This window comes from Tyto alba, unplaced genomic scaffold (genome assembly GCF_018691265.1).
Source record: "Tyto alba isolate M040663 unplaced genomic scaffold, T.alba_DEE_v4.0 Super-Scaffold_45, whole genome shotgun sequence".
Taxonomy (NCBI): Eukaryota; Metazoa; Chordata; class Aves; order Strigiformes; family Tytonidae; genus Tyto; species Tyto alba.
In genome coordinates, this window is record NW_024881321.1 from 3657134 (window position 1) to 3675011 (window position 17878).

Sequence of the window (17878 nt, forward strand, 5' to 3'; positions counted from 1 at the left end):
AACCCAGACCCTATGCAACCACATGCAGCAATTTTCACATCAGGGTGTAGCTTCTATATTCAAGACAATATATCTGGAAACCATCTTGTATATTCAGATCTTCAAGTCATGAAATGTTAATTTAATTTCTAAGAAAGATGTTTCAAGCATTAGCTATTTGCTTTTTTAAAAAAAAGCTTCTAACTTCAGCTTTAACTAACAGATTTAATTAATTTCATTATGACTTTTACTTACTAGATGGAACACTTCTCCAGCTGTTAGGAAATAGTTTCTAGGCCTCTCTATCTCTTAAGTGATCACTTCATCCTTTCTGATGAAATCAAATTAATTCCACCAGTGCAAGGCATGCTGTTTTATCATATGTCATTCAGGTAACTCTCATTATTATTTCCCATTTTGACAAAACTTTTCCTGAACTACAGAAATCTGACCGTGATAAAGCACTTCAGGAATAGTCCTATCAATGCGATTTGAAGAAGTAATATTGCCTCATTTAACCTTTTTAATATTATCCTTCTTAGACAACTTTCCCAAAGAAAAATTTAAAAATACAATCCATTAGCACAAACTAATTCTACAAACACTCACATACCTCACGTAGCTGTTCCACAAGCTCTCTCTCTTCTCTCATCTGCTCCATTTTCCTTCGAATTGTAAATTGTGGGTCTATTGATTCCAAATTTCTTTGTGGTCTTAAGAACACTATGATTTTAAAAAAGATAGATTTTAGTTTAAAAATAAACACCTTGATTTATTAATTTCTAGATGAAGCAAAATCCTTAGGCACTGCCTCCAGCAAAAATGGTTAGAAAATTTCTCTGTCCTCAAGAGGACAGGAAAATCTGATCTTGGCTTACAATCAGAAGTGGATATTTTTTGGATGTGGTTCTGAACAGCATCCTGCACCATCAACAGAGTAGATAATTTTTCAACCGAATCCTAATCTCAGCAGGCAAATTTTGTCAGACGATTAAGCACCAGCACTGTCCCTTAGAGATTCTGATCTCTACAGAACTGTATTTAACATGGCAGGAAACACCTCTTACACTTGTAAGAGAGGGTTCTACTTAAAGGATGCTGAATTGTGTAACAAGATGTGACAAGCACCTTCCTACAAAGGACAAACTGCTTACTGGATAAGGTTATATTAAAAGAAAATAAAAATCCACCCACCAAAGAAAGACTAATGTAGGCAGACTTAGCCATTCAGTAAGTCTGCCTATATTAAAAGGTTGTATTGCATAGGAACTCTTCACAGTACTCCCCCCCACCAATCCTCTCAACTGTATCACTGCCCACGTATAGTTCACTGAAATAATTACATGAAACCTCTGCATATATGCACCCCTAGACTTCCTTTTTTGTGTGATCAATGCCTGTTTCGAATGATTCAGAAGAACAAGCAGATGTAAGCTCAAAACGCAACTGTCATCTGTTTGCCACGCACATTATAGGCCAACTTGATTGTTACGGAAGATGATACTGCTTAAAAGAAGGAAGTTTTGTATTATTACTTTCCCATCTCTCTCCTGAATGCAACGTGAAACCCTAAGAAACCTGTGAGTTAATGGGGTGGAAAGTAGAAAGCCTAGAAACCACTGTTTTTACATACAGCTACTGCTCAAGTCTCAATGTTGTTAATTTAGGGCCGTTAAAGAGAGAGGATAATTTCTGGGTCAATAAGTAACAATAGAAGAGAGGAGCCTTCTGTTTCCAAAAAGGCACATCACAGAAGTCTAAGTATATGAATTGCCACTAGTACCTACTAGAGGAGTAAAAAAGGATGAACTACTCCTGACTAAGAAAGGTACACATGGGTTTAAATCACAGTAATTCGGAAGTTCCATTAAAAATTGTGGCACGTCAGTCATTTTATTGAGGTTGTGATTTGCACAAGAGGCTGAATTTTAAAAATCAGTCCTCACACTATCTAACGAAATAAAACTTTGAACCCTTGGTAGAAGGAAATTTCATCTGCATGCTGACCAAAAGTAAACTGTTAATGAAGTCCTCCAAATCAGTTCAGGGTCAACATTGAAAACCGTACCCACTGACATTTAGGGATTGGATAAACAAGACAGAGTTTCTGCACAAGAAATAATTTGAAATCTCAGACAAATCCAGTCATCAGGAATCTCCCAACTGTACTGTAGGTTATTAATTTTGTTAATGAACCAAAACTACTTCTCCAGCCAAAGGGACAGACAGATACCACCTATGAAAGTTAACAGGAAATAGTACTTTCCTTTATTTACCAAAAAACAGAGCTTAAGGCAGCAAACTCCTTACATGTCCTTCGCCTACTTATCTGAGGGATCAAGACGGAATAAACTACAGCCAGTTACCAAATTTGCTTCCTTACACTACTTGACTTGCACAGTCACAGTTTTAATTTTTCACCAGCAAATGAAATTTTCTACACCGCTATTAAATCAGTAATTTTAGGAAATGCCATATTAAAGGCTATTTGTTAAACAAAACTGCTTTTAAATAGAACACCTAAATATTACAGTTTTATGTTAATAAACTCTAGCCTTTTTAATGTCAGCAGAAATCCCACTGGCAGGGTGGGAGAGTGTCCTGTAGAGAACGTGCAGGACTGAGAACTACAGATACTGACCGCAGGTCAGCTACCTTCTCCAGGTGGACTACGTAGCTTCACCAGTGTCACCAATCAAAGATCTACACACAGCTGCACACATCAAAAACATTCATTATGCTGACCTCCCACGCCTAACATGAGAGTAGCAGAGATGTAGCCTTCAGGTGCAATAGGTCCAGAGCTGAATTGACTTTAATCTTTGCATTTGTAGAAGGCAAACTGCAAGCTTGGGATAGAACACTATTTCCAAAGCACACTGTATCAGCAGACAGGTGCTTCTCAATATATTGTAGAGAGGCATACGTATAAATTTCTGCATTAGTAACTCTGTAACAATTTATTGGACAATTATCAAATTTATCCTAAATTTTTAGGTGAAATAAAAACCTGTTATCACATTTATTAAAAACTGTAGTTGCAATTTCTAAGGTTTTTATTTTAGAAATACTTCATTGTACAACTCTAGTAACTGAGCTTTGCTGCCTCTCACAGATGAAACACCTAGATAAAACCATGTCTGAAGAGTAATAACATATTTAAATGGTATTTAAATGCAACTGCAGCGTTATTAGCAGCAGCAACATTTCAAAATATTCTCTACAAAAGCATTACTTCATATTTATGTTCAATTTTGCAAGTGTCAGAGTATTATCATGGACCTCACTCAGCCTAGCCACAGCTATCTCTGTTTAGGCCTTTGCTAAGTCAATATGAATGTCCCAAGATCTACTTCCTTCCTATTTCAGACTACAAGCATCTGTTAATGAAAAGTAAATATCAACATTACTTATTCACTTCTATTGATGAATGAGACATGCATTTCATCATGAGGAAAAAGGCAGGCTAATCTCAAGGCAGTGGGGAACTACAAATAAAAGTTCCTAAATAAAATAATAAAGTAAGTTTAATTAATTAAAACCCAACACAAAGCAGAAAACCCACACACTCAAAAGCATTAGTTATAAAAGTTTCATTTATATACTAAATTTAAAGAAAAATGTTGTAATACAGGAAGTTTTGGCAGCCCTGAGTATTGCTTGGTCCTCTGTATTACACACGTTTTCCAGAAAGAGGAGCCCGTATCTCTCACACACCTGAAGGTCTATTTTTCACTCTTTCCAAGAGTGAGTTTCTCCTTTCTGAACCCATGGTCAACCAAGGTTATTATGTAATGGTTGAGGCAATAACTTTTTTAGAAAAGTGTTTTGTACAAGTCTCAACAAGTTAAATGGGTAACAGTTAATAACACACTATATATTCGACATCCCACAGTCCAGGACAAGCTTCCATGTGAAATTTTTAATTTTCGCACTGAGCTACAATGCACATAGGTGTACTATTTATAGCTCATCAAGGAATTCAGTGTCCTGAGTACTTAGTTTGACAACATTATCCTTCAGGTAAACAACAAAATTATTTCATCTGGTTCTCAAAATAATAGACAAAAAGAAGGTTGGACTAATGACAGGCAGAGATGAAATCAGGCTAAAAGTTTACAGTTAGATTTCTCTTTGATTGATTTATTCGGTCCAAACTGAAGTAACAGTGAAGTTGTTACAGAGACATTTGCTAAACCAAAGCCTCCATGATGGTATGGACATAGGTCCCGGGAGACCTCTCTGTTCCAAGCCTCATCACCTCCCAGGAATTCTGGACTCGGCCTCCTCTGTTACAGAGCTGTTGCCAGATAGCTACGTTAAAGATGATATGAAGAATTAAGATGCGACACTGATGCACAGCATTTCTATCAAAGGCTACACCCCTACTAGCAAGCTACACAGGGCTGGAGCATGGATCCTCAGCACTAGCCTGCACACATCAACACTGTTAAGGTTGTTGCTCCCTGGTACCGTTCCTTTCGGTGCAAAGCCACCTCTCTCCTACAGAATGTCTAAGGATTGCTCGAGGAATAGCACAAGCAAAGGACGACAACAACAACAACTTTACAGAGCTGATTTCCTACGTACGCTGTCTTTTATGTTTTTCATAATGAAGAACACAGTGGCAATAGTGAGTATTGTCAAGTAATGAACTGAACAAAGAATGCGGGCATTCTAAACTAAATGTTGGCATCTATAATTGAAAATTTGTAGTCTTGGTAACAAACTGATGCTTTTGACAGTTTCACTGCCTTCTAATATCTAAACATCCTTCTAATTTAGGGCAACTAGAGGACCAACAGTCCTAGTCTTTAAAAAATACATCTGCTTATTAAATATCTATAAACAGTTTAAGGTCTAGGTTCTGTTTTTTCCATTGGATATTTAACTGTTAATGTAGTATAAGACCCTGATAGCCCAAACATGGCCAACTTTTCATATTAGTGCCATGACTCAATGTACTATGACAATAACACCCTGCAGAAAAACAAAACAAAAGCGGCAGTAACAAAGTCCACTAATGTACCTGGCCTTCACTACACAGAGAGAACTTTAACAGCTTACTAACAGTTTCCGTTGGACAGAAATCACTACTTCTGCTTAGCTCATTGTTTCAGCTTTGTTTCTTCATGGATTCCTCTTCTAATTTAGTTATGCACCTGCATCAATAACTGTAGATGGGAGCAGGCTATTTTCATTAACAGTCAGTATCTATCAATAAAATAATAAATAAAAAAAATGCAGAAAAGACAGTAGCAAAATTAATTGCTGTTTGAGTACAACTTCTGTAAATGCTTGAAAGCAAAGCACGTACATAAACCTATCCTGGAAATAGTCGTGGAGTGGGTATCGTGGGAAAGGCTGTTTTGCCAGACTTGAAAACAGTGACACTCTTCACCTATTTACTTTTGATATTACATATTCCACAGTAAATTATCATGTATCATCTGAGGTATTTAGTCTTCTAAACAGCACCTCAAGAGTACTGCCTTTCCTCCTTAGCCACATGGGGCATTTGCCATATATTCAGGTTTCTGAAAACACAAAATGAAGTAAATTATATATGGACCACCTACCATTGTCACTGTCTCCTTCAGATGGGATACTGTAGCTAAAGTTGTCCCATGTTTGTGCCTGTGTAAGTGTGTTGAAGGAGATAGGAGGAAGACTGAGGGATGGGTCTGCTGGAAGGGAGTGATAGCCAGTCCAACCATGGTGGCATAAGGACCGGAGTGGGGATAAATAGGGGCAGCAGCATTTCATATATGGCATTAGGATTGTATGGTAATGACGAAGATGTAATTCAAAGGTGATTAATAAAAAATGCGTCATTTTTGAGAAAAGAATGAAAGATGGTGCAGAATAAAAAGAACGAGAAGTTATATGTTAGTACTTGCAAATCATACATTATATGCGCAGTTAAGGCTGTTAAGCTTAGCAAGATCATTGTAACCATAGCACTTCACACGACTTGTTTAAAACCAACTTTTAAGAAAAAGCACCCATAGATTTTACATTATAGGCTGACAAAAACCTTGACTCTATGAATTAGATGGTAAATATATCAGCTGTGAAGTTTCAGCAACGAAAAGTTCAGAGGATAAGAATTTTGGTATTTTTTTGTAACTAAGAGCACTTCTTCTCCCAAAGACAATTTACACATCTGCATGAAAATATTATTACATGACAATTTCCTAGCTGATTTTGATAAGCAGCAACTACATCATCCCTTGGATTCTCATTCGGTTGAAATATGTTCTGTAAGTATATGCATGACAGATGTTTTCCTTTTATTCACTAAATAGTACATGCAACACTACTTTTATTTCTGGCCGATTCCCCCCAGCGATAAGTCCACACCTATAATGGGCCCACCCCCCTAGGAAGGTTTTGGTCCTCTGCACCTTTTGCAGACTTTCCAGGGACAAGAGCAGACGTGGAATACCTCCAAGGGGTGATCCTGAGTTTGCACCACATGCCTTGGCAAACCTGCACTGTAGACAGATTTCTAACAAACAAATTCAGTAATGATCCAATTGGGCTCCATAAAGCATGAAAAATTGCACGTTTCCACGGAAGTTGCAACAGAGCCTGGAGATGACTGTAAATGCATGTTCTACCTACAGTTCATGACCACCCATCAACTCATTACGGAGTTAAACTTGTACAGCAATAAAGTCCCTACTCTCCATACATTCTATCTTCTCTCCTTCAACTACTCATGTCAACAACTCTTATTTGTTCCTCAAATCCTTCAACCGACATTTTTATTCCTTCCCTACCATATTCACTCTGCACTTCTGTCTCCTGTCTTGATTGTGGCAAGGATTTCTGCCCCAGCTTTCCCCAAACCTCCATTCTGTACTGTTTCAGAAATGGACACTGACATCCTTAAAATACCTCCTCCCTGACTATCTTCAGCACGTCATCCATCCTTTCAAAGCTTCCCACTAGTTTTCTGACACAGAATTTAAATCTCTCCCTTCACAACAATGTCACTCAACAAGCTTTCCCTATATCTGATCACAATGTTCCTTATAACTTCTGCCACAAAATTATGAACTCACTCATTTCTTGGTTTCCTACATATATTTCCATGTTTTATCTACTGAATCCCACACACAAGCAATACTCATGCTCCTTAAACTAAACTGGAGATTATAAATTACCTCCACTCTAAATGCTAAACCATAACCCAAAATCAATTTCAGATTACTGTGTAGATCAAAAAGCAGCTAAAACCATTTAATATTAGAAGAAAGTCCAAGGTAAGGTTCCATCAAGCACAGGAAGTCCCTATACCATTTCAGATTAATAATCATAAGGAACTTAATCACATAGACTTTTTCCTTCCCACAGTTCTAGAACCTGTATTAACATGATAATTCAGACAGTGTTGTATAAAACTTCACCTAAAAGTGCTTCTTTTAGCCTCTGAAGGAACACTTTTTTTTTTTTTGCTTGTCTGTGTTGCTGTCACCTTGCTCAGCAGAAACTATGCAACACACTGACTTCAAAATGGCACAGAGCAAAAAATATTCTTGAGTACTGCAAGATGTATTAGTAGATGTTCAGGCATATTAAAGATGTGACAAGAACTTTCCAACACTCAGTTTTGACAATTAGTACACCTCTAAACACTTTAATCAATTCATGAATCAAGCAAAGGGAGTTTGAATTTATTAACTGTTTTGAGTGATTCCTTTTCAGAGAGCAAAAGCACTTCCCAGAAGCAAAACTATGGTTCTAAGAAAGCTTGTAATTGTTGGTTCTTTTCAACAGTAAATTTTAAGGTTTTCAAAATCAATGTGAACTTGGGAAGCCCATTCTCTATGAAAATATTTAAAATACAGGAGGAAATATAACAAAAAAATTAAAAATCTTCTCTCTTTTTACCGTCTCTGTAAACATCTGACCCTTGAAAAGAATCTGTCAAGGAGTCAAAACACATTAATTACATTTCAAAACATTTTCTTTGGGTACTATGTCAGCCATCAGACATGAATTTTCCCAATGTTTGGCCTAACTTTAAAATGAAAGAATAAAAGGACCTTCAGTCCTGAACACGTATCAGTATGTACTAACACAGAAGTTTACGCCACTGTGGTTTATCCTCTGGAAGCACTTCCATGTCTGTGTGTCCTTCGAAAAACTGGAATCCTTACCAGAAGTCTAGAACAGTTTACTTTCACCTTTCCAAGAGTCATAAATCATGATGAAAAGATGGGGGAAAGGGGGAGTCAACGAAAGCAACATTCATCTAAAGTAGATGAAAATAAACACAGTGAAAATGAAATCTCAAATTTCAGAAGGGTATGGTTGCATATATTTTCATTGAAAGTTTGCCACTTTTTTCCAGAGCATGATGTACACATTTTAGTTAGAACACTAATGTTCTTTTAATCTTAAACTCAGATTTAAAAGACTTATAGAAGCAAGTAATTCAAATGTAAGCTCTATTGATGTTAAATAGCTACACTCATTTCCAATGAGTTTTAAGATTTCCCCTAAGGCCATGAAGAAATTAAATGAAAAAAGCTATTACAAAAAACTACAAACTGAGCTGAAAAACTTTCCTGGATCACAGAATTACTGGATCACTAAAGTAGCTCAGCTCTAGGGCAGTCTAAAATTAACAAGCACAAATTCAAACTCACACAAAACTTGCACAAAGTTTTAAAGGAAATACGGTGAAGAACTAGAGACATGGCAAGCTAACCAGCTTTAACAGGAAAGACGCACAGGGCTCACAAACATGCCAGTAGTTTCAGTCATGTGCTACGTCTATCTGTAAATTATTCTTATGTGTTAGCAAAACAAACTTTAACTCTTTTTAGAGTAATGCTAGGGTGGGAGCAATAGCAGAAACAATATGCAGCTTCACTACTCCTTTGCAAGATTTAATTTTGTTATATTGTGCTACATAGCTAATATACTGTCCTTTTATCTGAAGTTGGACCTAAAGTTTTGCTATTGTTAAATTCCCCTGCCGTACCATGGTGTAAATTTCAAGTAACATGACTGAAACTGGACGCGATGAGGTGAAAGACTGTGCAGCAATGGCTCTAGCTTGGTGAGTCTGTAGCGTACGGTATGGACGGAAAAATAAATTCAGATCACCAAGTTTTCTGCAACCCATGGCTGTGACCAAAAGACACTATAGCACTGGCATAATTCAAGTGATTCAAATATATGAATTTGAATTGGCACAGTGCAGAAAAATCAACAGATTATAACCAACTGACTTTGGTATTCAACGAGGTTATATACAGCTGCAATGCATTCAGGGGAAGAACTGCAGGAGTTGTGCACATCTGGTCTTCCATCGTGCGACTTGGATTTGTTGCAAAGGACAGCAACCATTGCAATCCAGTTGTCCTAGAAATCCTCTAAAAAAAGATTCACTAGGCTATTTTGTCCTGACCTATTACAGGCATTAAGTATAGGACATCTCGGCACACTGATCTACCAAGATTCGGAAAGGACACGTTAAACTAACACTGGAACAAGGAGTCACTTGTCTTGCGTTCCCTCCCACAACACTGCTTCCAGTCCCCGGCCACAGATTTCACGGGCAGCTCAGCAGAACACAGGCTGCATCCCATGAAAGCAGCAGCACAGCACGGGCCTGTTTGCCTTCACACATCTTTCTCCTAACAGTGTTATCATAATGTTGTCACTGGACTGTGCAACGTTATTCAGTGTTTTATATTTTCCAAATCCTAAAAGGATCCATTTGCTCATCATTTAACCCATACTTCAAATATATAGAGAAATAGCAACATCTGTAAAGCATCAGGAATAGAGCCAGAGTTTAACAGTCCAACAAACTAAGAAATGCAACTGAATAGATCTGTCAAACCGTGTATCATAACATGAGAAATTTAAAATATCCTCTTCATGAAACAAGGTTGGTTCAACACTATTTTCTTTGCTTTTTAAAACTTTTTTTTTAAAAAAACCACAGAAATCTATGGGTACAATTTCTTAAACATCCAAATGTGAAACTGCTGTCATTATTGCAAAGATATTTTGTTATGGAAAGTACAAGCTTGTAGTGGTTTACCAGCATTTGATTAAAAGCATTTGTGGTGAATGCAAGAAACCAGAACTAGTCTTAGGACGCTGAAACATATTGAAAAACCTACAGTTATTCTTTAGAGGTGATGTGAGATGACTTACCAATATTCACTACCTCAGCATGGAGAAGATAAAAACTGAGTTTAATCCTGTAGATAATTCTGTTTTTAAAGGAAGCCCTCAAATACATCAAATAGGGCTTTTTTGAGGGGGGGTGGGGTGTGTTGTGGGTTTTTTTTTTCATAAATAAACTGCTGCTTGTTAAAAGATTGATGGTTCTGTAGATTTAGTGCATTGCAAACAGATTAAACTCAGCTGCTGGCTAAAGCAAATATCTAATCTCGCTATAATGTTTGATTCTTACACAAGCATGATTACTGAAAGACTCATTGCAATGCATAAGCATTTTCCAAAGAAGCCTAATTATTCACAAGTATTATTCAACAAAATCTAAACTGTATCAGTACATAGCAATTAAACAAAAATCATATTTCCATTAGTACATCAGGACAGATGACATATGTATACATGTACAAAATATGTATTTATATACATAAACACATATTTTTTAAACATACACACATATACTTTCATAAAACGCTTAATTTATTCGTGATTAAAATACATAATATGCCAAATACATACTTGTTACAAATTCAATCTTAATTCAAATCTATAACCTAAAAGTGTTCTAATCTTCTAACTTGTACAGAAAATGTTTTATCACTGCTTTCTTAAGGGTAAAAAATACAGACATCTATTAATAACACAGATGTAAAAGAAAAAAGAAAAAGTACACACGAATTGATTAAGTTTCCCACATTACCTGATCGTGGCTTCAGGCCAAAAGGAATTGTGGCATTTGTAGTAGGAGACATTGTTGGACTTTTATCCTTGTTCTGTGTAATTCAAGAACATAAATCTAAGTCAGAATGACATCCAGAATATCTCAGCACAACTGACTGTATAAAATGCAAAAGTTAACAATACAGCATGCTACAACTATTCCACCATGATCTGATCACAATATAGCCTCAAGCCTATGATAATCTCCCCTTTTTATTGTGTCCTATTCCTTTGCTGGAAAAGATGAGTTTCCGACCAAAGACTGCAAGATATTTGCCCTAGCTATAAAATAAGCTCAATTATCTCTCATTTTTTTCCCATGTAATCACTTGGTTCCATCAAATATTAGGTTTTTTTAAATGCATTTAGCAAAATAAAGACATGTTTTTTCCTTAGTTACGTTTGTTCCTTTCACATAATTAAGTACCATTCGGCATGGTATTTTCCATGCAACACTGAATTTTGCCTAAAAAGCAGGAAAGAGGAAGTTAATCATACACCTCAGAGAAGGACTGCCCTTGACCCTGAACAGTTGCAGCAGGAGGAATGGAGTAGCAGCATACAGAAGATGAGGTATAACCGTTATACCACCAACGGTAACACAGAAAGAGTCCTATAACCAAACCCCATAATGGGAATCCTATTTAAAAAGTAATTCTTCAGGGAGCCAGGAACTATGGGAGTCCCATCACCAAGCTTTGTGGAAGGTGGCTGGGTGCTCGTGAATTTGCAAGATACTCATACACAGTGCAATGTAGAAGGAGAAACCCTATTTCTGCACAGAAAATACGAAGGGAAAAATCCCCACGAGGTGCTCCCAGCAGTTTCCCTTGTTGACCTGCTGCTGAGATTCACACTGTGAGAGCGACAGGATCAATAAAATCGGATTCTTCTCTGAAAACTAATCAAAGACATGACACAACTGCGCAAAAAGTAATTGCATTGAAATCAACAGAAACTCTCGTGGAACGAGGAAGAGTCAAAAAAAGAAAATGTGACAGAACAAAGAAATAGTAAAAAAATTAAATGTTTTATACTAACCTACATAACTCAGAAACAAGCTTATCAGAAATTATACTTCTATACTCTAGTAAATCCTTAAGACAACAAGGATAAAACACAGGTCAAATAAACCACATGGCCATTACTGATTAGCTCAGTCATATTTTCTGTGATGTTCACTTACATGTTTCTTTTAGCATATGAACTACTCATCTAAAACATATAAGAGACTAACAAATGGCACTGGCATCTTACCTCATTGTGAGAGGTCTGCCCACTTGTATTCCAAACAATTAGATCGTTCTGTGTGTTTGGAAAGATAAAAAAAAACAGCCACAACTATTTCAGCAACTGTATTAGTGATACACCTCAACAGGATATTTTACTCATGATACTCAGATACACATTAATACTTAATTCTTTTTTTTCACTGACGCAATTTTCATCAATAATAAATACTCTCATTGCTAATTGAACAATATTTTAAAAAAACTTGTGGAAATTATGCAAACAGATTTGTTATTCATTTTTTTAATTTCAATCATAAGTGATAACTGCATTTATAAGATTTTAATGTTTGTTGGTTCAAATTCAGTATCTAATTTTGTTTCACGTATTTTGTAATTAAGCTATCACCAAGAGCTTAATATGCAAACATAGATTAATATGGATTTGAAGAGAGAAGTATTGCACAAGCACTTAATTTTATAATTGCAATATAACATACCTTTCATTATCACTTTTGCTATAGTAAATCGGAAACATGTAAATCATGTTAATAAATATGAAATACAATCATTAGATCTGCATCAATCCTAACTCAATAGAAATACGACAGACGTAAGTAAAACCAAATTATAATTCAATTAAATACAATTTCCTTAGGGCCAATTTTTTGTAATCAATAAAAAATGACAACAAAAATAAAAGACAGCACTTGGAACACTTGGTCTCAACAGTCACAGAGCTTTCCAAAAGTTAGCAAGATGGGAAGGAAGATCACACACCCGTTTTGCTTCATGACCTTTCTGTGCTACTTTTCAAGCTTAAAAAAAAAAAAAAAAAATCTTAAGCTTTAGCATCCTTCATAAAATTACCTCGACCACTGTATTACCTAGAATAATCAGGAAGAAATCTTACTCATCTGATCCCAGCCAGTTCTACGTAGGGATTTGCACTCTTGAGCCCTCCTGTGCTCAGGGACTATGGTCTTGTGACAGACCTGCTAGTTATGCCTATGTTGCAGGTCTAATCTCTCTCACCCCATGCAGGTAACTAGTCAGAGTTTTGAATTTATGCTAAATTGAATTAATTTAGTAACACAAGTAGTAACACAAGAGCTTCCTGTACCTACACAGAACATAGTATGATTAAAAACGTGCTCTTGCAAGATGTTTCCATTTCACAGAATGTGCCCAGTGCTTTCACCTGCATAATACAGTCCAGACCAGGCCCTCCACAAGTGTTTAGGAAGATTTATTTATTCTTTTTAAAAGGTTCTTAAAAGTGAATCAGCAATGTCCTCATTAAATGGTTCACCAAAATACAGAGAACACACATTTTGACACTGAATTAGCCTTGTCTGTTAATCTCAACAATATAGTAAGAACTGTTCCAAGTAGAGTGTGGTAACCCCGATGTACAGCAATATAACAAAAGAGATGAACCAACTCATTTTTTTAGAATTTGATATTTTAAAGAAAACACAAAGACAAAATTAAGACTAACAAAGTCACTGGGATATCATAGGAATATTTGATGGTAATGATGATTATACTAACAAATATTTGAAAAGCATCAAGATAAACCAGATTCAATCTATATTTGGATAAAATAGACCGTATTAAGGTACTACCAGACAGAAGGTTATATAATTTTGTTCTCAGAATCTTCTTGCAAGAGCAGTCCCAAAATCCCTATACGAACAAGTTCTGAAGGAATAACATATGCACCAAATATTTAAATTAGACTTTTTCATAGTTCTTTTATTTCTGGATCACTGCAATCTATACAAAACTTAAAATACTTTTGAAACTTTAAAACTATCCTCTCAACCTATATTCACTCTGTTTGCAATATTAACCACATTAAAAATACTGCTGTTAACAAAAACTTAGCAGCTTATATAAACTACAAGAGTATTTGGGGTGAAGGGAAAGAGGAATCAGGTGCTTCATTTTATTGAAGATCTAACTTTGAAGTGACTTATTTTTTCCAGGGGAACGCTATCACTGAAACTACTATAGTTTTTATTGGAAAAAAAAAAAAAAGACTTTTATTAATTATATCATTGTTTTCCTGAGAGATAGGTCTTAATCAACTTCCCATTTACAGCCAAACCTTGAGACTCATGCTAAGGCAAAAAAAAACCCTAAAACAAAGCCCATGGGCCTAAACCCACTGTGATCTCCACGCACAAATTGACAGAATGCAAGGACCCATTCCAAATGCTTCCACATTTATTGCATCCAGATACCTCCATACCTGACTCAATGACCATTTTTCGCCCTGTTCACAAGTTCTCACTTCAGGCTTTGTTTTCTCCATAATCAACTCTCTCCTTCTCTGAAATTCTAGCTCCTCTTCAGCATTTTCTCCCTGTAAGATAAATAACACTTCAGACTGTGTATCACTGGAAATAGAACTATGTCTTTTTTTGCATAACATTACCTCAGAAGTATTTCTTACAAATACTATGATGAAAAGTGAACAAACAGGTAAGCAGATACTATATACTTGCAGTTCCAGTGCTAACAGGTAAATAATGTAAATCTAAAAGTACTTCATAAAGAATACCAGTTCACTAGTCGAGATAGAGATCAAATAATAAGCAGCACATATCACACTGTAAAACTTCAAATCATACTTTATATACTCTCTGTAACTATAGTGACACAGTTCTGGGAAAGCACTGATTTTTAGTTTACAAAATATTTTGGGGTTATTCTTAATGAATGTAATGTTTTCCTACACTAGCACAAGGACATAGTGGGGTGGGATGGTCAACAAGTATGCATAGCTGAGATATGAACTGGCATACATGAAAGGTGCATGCAGGTGGAAAAAAAACTAAGATGAAAAAAGTAACTGATAAACCCAGAAAAAAATTTATATATACATATATAAAAAATTAAGACCCATTCCATAAAAATGTCAAAAAAATAATTAGTTTTGTCCTCCAGCCTACTAAATTTTTCCCTTCCCTACTTGGTAGATTAATAGTTGATTAAACTGTTGTCTCATTTCCTGTCTTCCCCCCCCAGATATTTTGTAATACACTCATTAACATACCTGACCCAGGGAAGACATCTCCATCTGCATTTGACCGCTATGTATAAAGATAAACAAATGCAAATATGTAATTCATTGTGTAGAAATGTGAATAGGATGAATCTAACAAATGCGTTACTTTTTTTCTAAAAAAGGTAGATAAACACACTTTACTGTAGACTCCTGAAATTCTAAAGCTCTTGCTGGTTCCATGGGATACAGATTCACACCACTGCTCTCTGAAATATCCATGCTTAATCTGTAAGGTTTGAAATAAAAACATTGCACTGGGATATAGCTTTGGTAACCATTCCGTTCAGTATTTAATTTCAAACAAATGGATATATGAAACACTTTTATAGTCATGGTTTTAACCTGCTCAGTGTTCTCTCTCTCAACTTTTTGAAACGCCTCCTGTTGTTTTACTGTCACCGGTTCAGTCAAATCAACATTAATGCTTTTATCTGCAAAATGTCACCCTGAGCAATGACTTATATCAAAACAAAAGGACCTGTTTACTATCAACGACCATGCCATTATCTAGAAAACTGTACATTTCTATATCCAACACATAGCTCCCTGTGTTCAAATAGAAGCCACAGCCCTGGCTAGATATTCTAGTTTGATTTACAGTGGATGAAAATAAAGCAGTGCAATGATAAATTCACAACAGACAATGATCTGAAAGAAAGCAGTGAGTACAGGAAAGGGAATACAGGAATCGGAAAATACTGAAAAAGGTTGAGTCTGAAATCTTTTTCCTTTCCAGAACTGAAATGCTGCTTATGTGCACGTAGGGTGTACAGATTTGAAAATTTGCAGAACACTAGGACAACAGTAACTGGACAAGTGTTTTTCAAGTTTAACAGTCATATCTGTTAGCAAAAATAGCTCCACCTGACATACTCTACACTGAACTCCAGCCAGTGCATGTTAGGTGTGTCAGCATCACCTACTGTTTCAGCCCCTACAGTGGTTTCTCTTTCTAACTCCTAAGTGGCGTTCGGTGTGAGAAAGGGCTAATTGTGGCTAGAGTTAGTTATTTCAACTAGGTTATCCTGACTAGGTGGTTAGAGTTATACTGATGCACAAAAGAAACCTCTTTGGGGAAAGTTATCATTTTTTACATGCTCTAGGTTGAAGTTAAAAGCACGTGAAAGCTTTTGTGCATCCTTAAGGAGCAATGGAAGCATTTAAATTCCTTTGTGGATCTGGATAAAGACACAAAAACTATTCAGTATGAAAACCAAAATTTTCCTCACACTGCTTTATATAATGCAAGTATATAACAAACTGCCGTGTAACCCAGTGATCACGAAAGAAATGATGAACCACCCATGGCCCAGAGGACTGAAAGTCATTTGCCATCATTTGGCAAGTATTACGCAGCCAGGTGTATCTTGCTGGGTAAGTCTGGATGTTAGCATACAGGAATTGTACATTGAAATGCCTACATAGTGCTCAGTAAATTAAAAATACTCATTATTACTCATATTTTAAAGTTAGATAAAGGAACTGCAGTCACAATAAAACAAACAACCAACACTATGTAAAAAGTCAGTAGAAAAATGCAGACATGCATGACAAGATTAGCTATTTTTAAAAGACACATTTCTTCAGCAACACTGTAGTGTTAGTAATGAAAACACATCTGAATATGCATGTAGAAACAGATTAGTTTTCTGTATTTTATTGCTCTTTTTAATTTCCTAAGAAAAACTAAATATGTAGAAAATATTGGGGCAACATATTAAAAAAAACCCAAAACCAAAAAACAAAATGACAAAATGTATAAGGCTAACAACTGAAATTTTTTTAATGTCGCTTTTTTCCAAACTAGACTTTCTCCTTTTTTAATTGGAACACTTCTCCCACAAAGTAATAGGCCTCATATAAGGTACAGAAGCAATGGTATTCTATCTCACAGAAACTAAAAAGCTTTCCTAATTTCTATTACTTTTTTATAAAGCAAAAATACTTGTGATTCAAGTCTTCAGTATATGATTCAAGAATTCAGGTTATCTTTATACGAATCAAAATAAATCCAGATAACTCTAGAAGTTCTAACAGGAGTGAATTTCTGTCCTAAAAAGTACAAAGGTCTGCTAGGTGAAAAAGCAGTATCAAAATAGGCATTTAAACTGAAGAACAGTATAGTCGCAAGAACAAACAGCTACAGTGAACTGGCCAAGGGAGGAAGGAGAAACAAGGATACTTAAAGCTGGAAGTGTCAAGGAGGTTTCTAGTCTTCAGAGAAATGAATCTGTAACCAGCTACCTCATAGAAGTAATGAAGAAAAATTAGTTACCTACTCTTGAAATGATCTTAATCAATTTCTGAAGGTGATTACACAAAGAAAACTTAGAGCAAGCATATGGACAGAACTACCTGCACCACTCCTGTCAGTCCCTTTCAGCAGGACAAACATTTATTTTCTTTTAAATACTTACTCCTTCATTTATTCACAAATCCATAGTTATTCCACCTGACTTCGGCCACGTAAAACAGGCAGCTAAATAACAAAACCTTGCCTTCTGTACTCAGGGTAAACCTAAATAACTTTCTCTAACTGCCTTTTCCTCTTTCTCCTTTTGATTTCAGGGGCAGACTACAGAAACTCCACCACTAACTCAGACACCTTGTTTATGTGCTCCACCAAACTGGGATGAAGCTGGGCCAGACGACCTTTTCCATTCCC

General features: G+C 36.0%; 1 protein-coding gene across 8 annotated transcripts in view; it reads right to left on the bottom strand.

Annotated features, from left to right (window-relative positions):
* LRCH1 (leucine rich repeats and calponin homology domain containing 1) overlaps window positions 1-17878 on the bottom strand; it is a 135606-nt gene that overhangs the window by 25857 nt on the left and 91871 nt on the right. For 3 of the 8 annotated variants that reach the window (XR_004409088.2, XR_004409086.2, XM_033006645.2), the window contains 6 exons: window positions 15202-15238; window positions 14395-14508; window positions 12166-12213; window positions 10889-10961; window positions 5559-5666; window positions 593-702 (listed from right to left, as the gene is read on the bottom strand). Coding sequence is in view for 3 of the 8 variants with exons in the window: in XM_033006645.2 (XP_032862536.2) it covers window positions 593-702; window positions 5559-5666; window positions 10889-10961; window positions 12166-12213; window positions 14395-14508; window positions 15202-15238 (490 nt within the window). In the remaining 5 variants the exon portion in view is untranslated. Of the gene's footprint in view, window positions 1-592; window positions 703-5558; window positions 5667-10888; window positions 10962-12165; window positions 12214-14394; window positions 14509-15201; window positions 15239-15349; window positions 15440-17878 lie in introns of all 8 variants that reach the window. The other 5 variants (XR_004409084.2, XM_033006641.2, XR_004409087.2 and 2 more) reach the window with 3 other exon arrangements.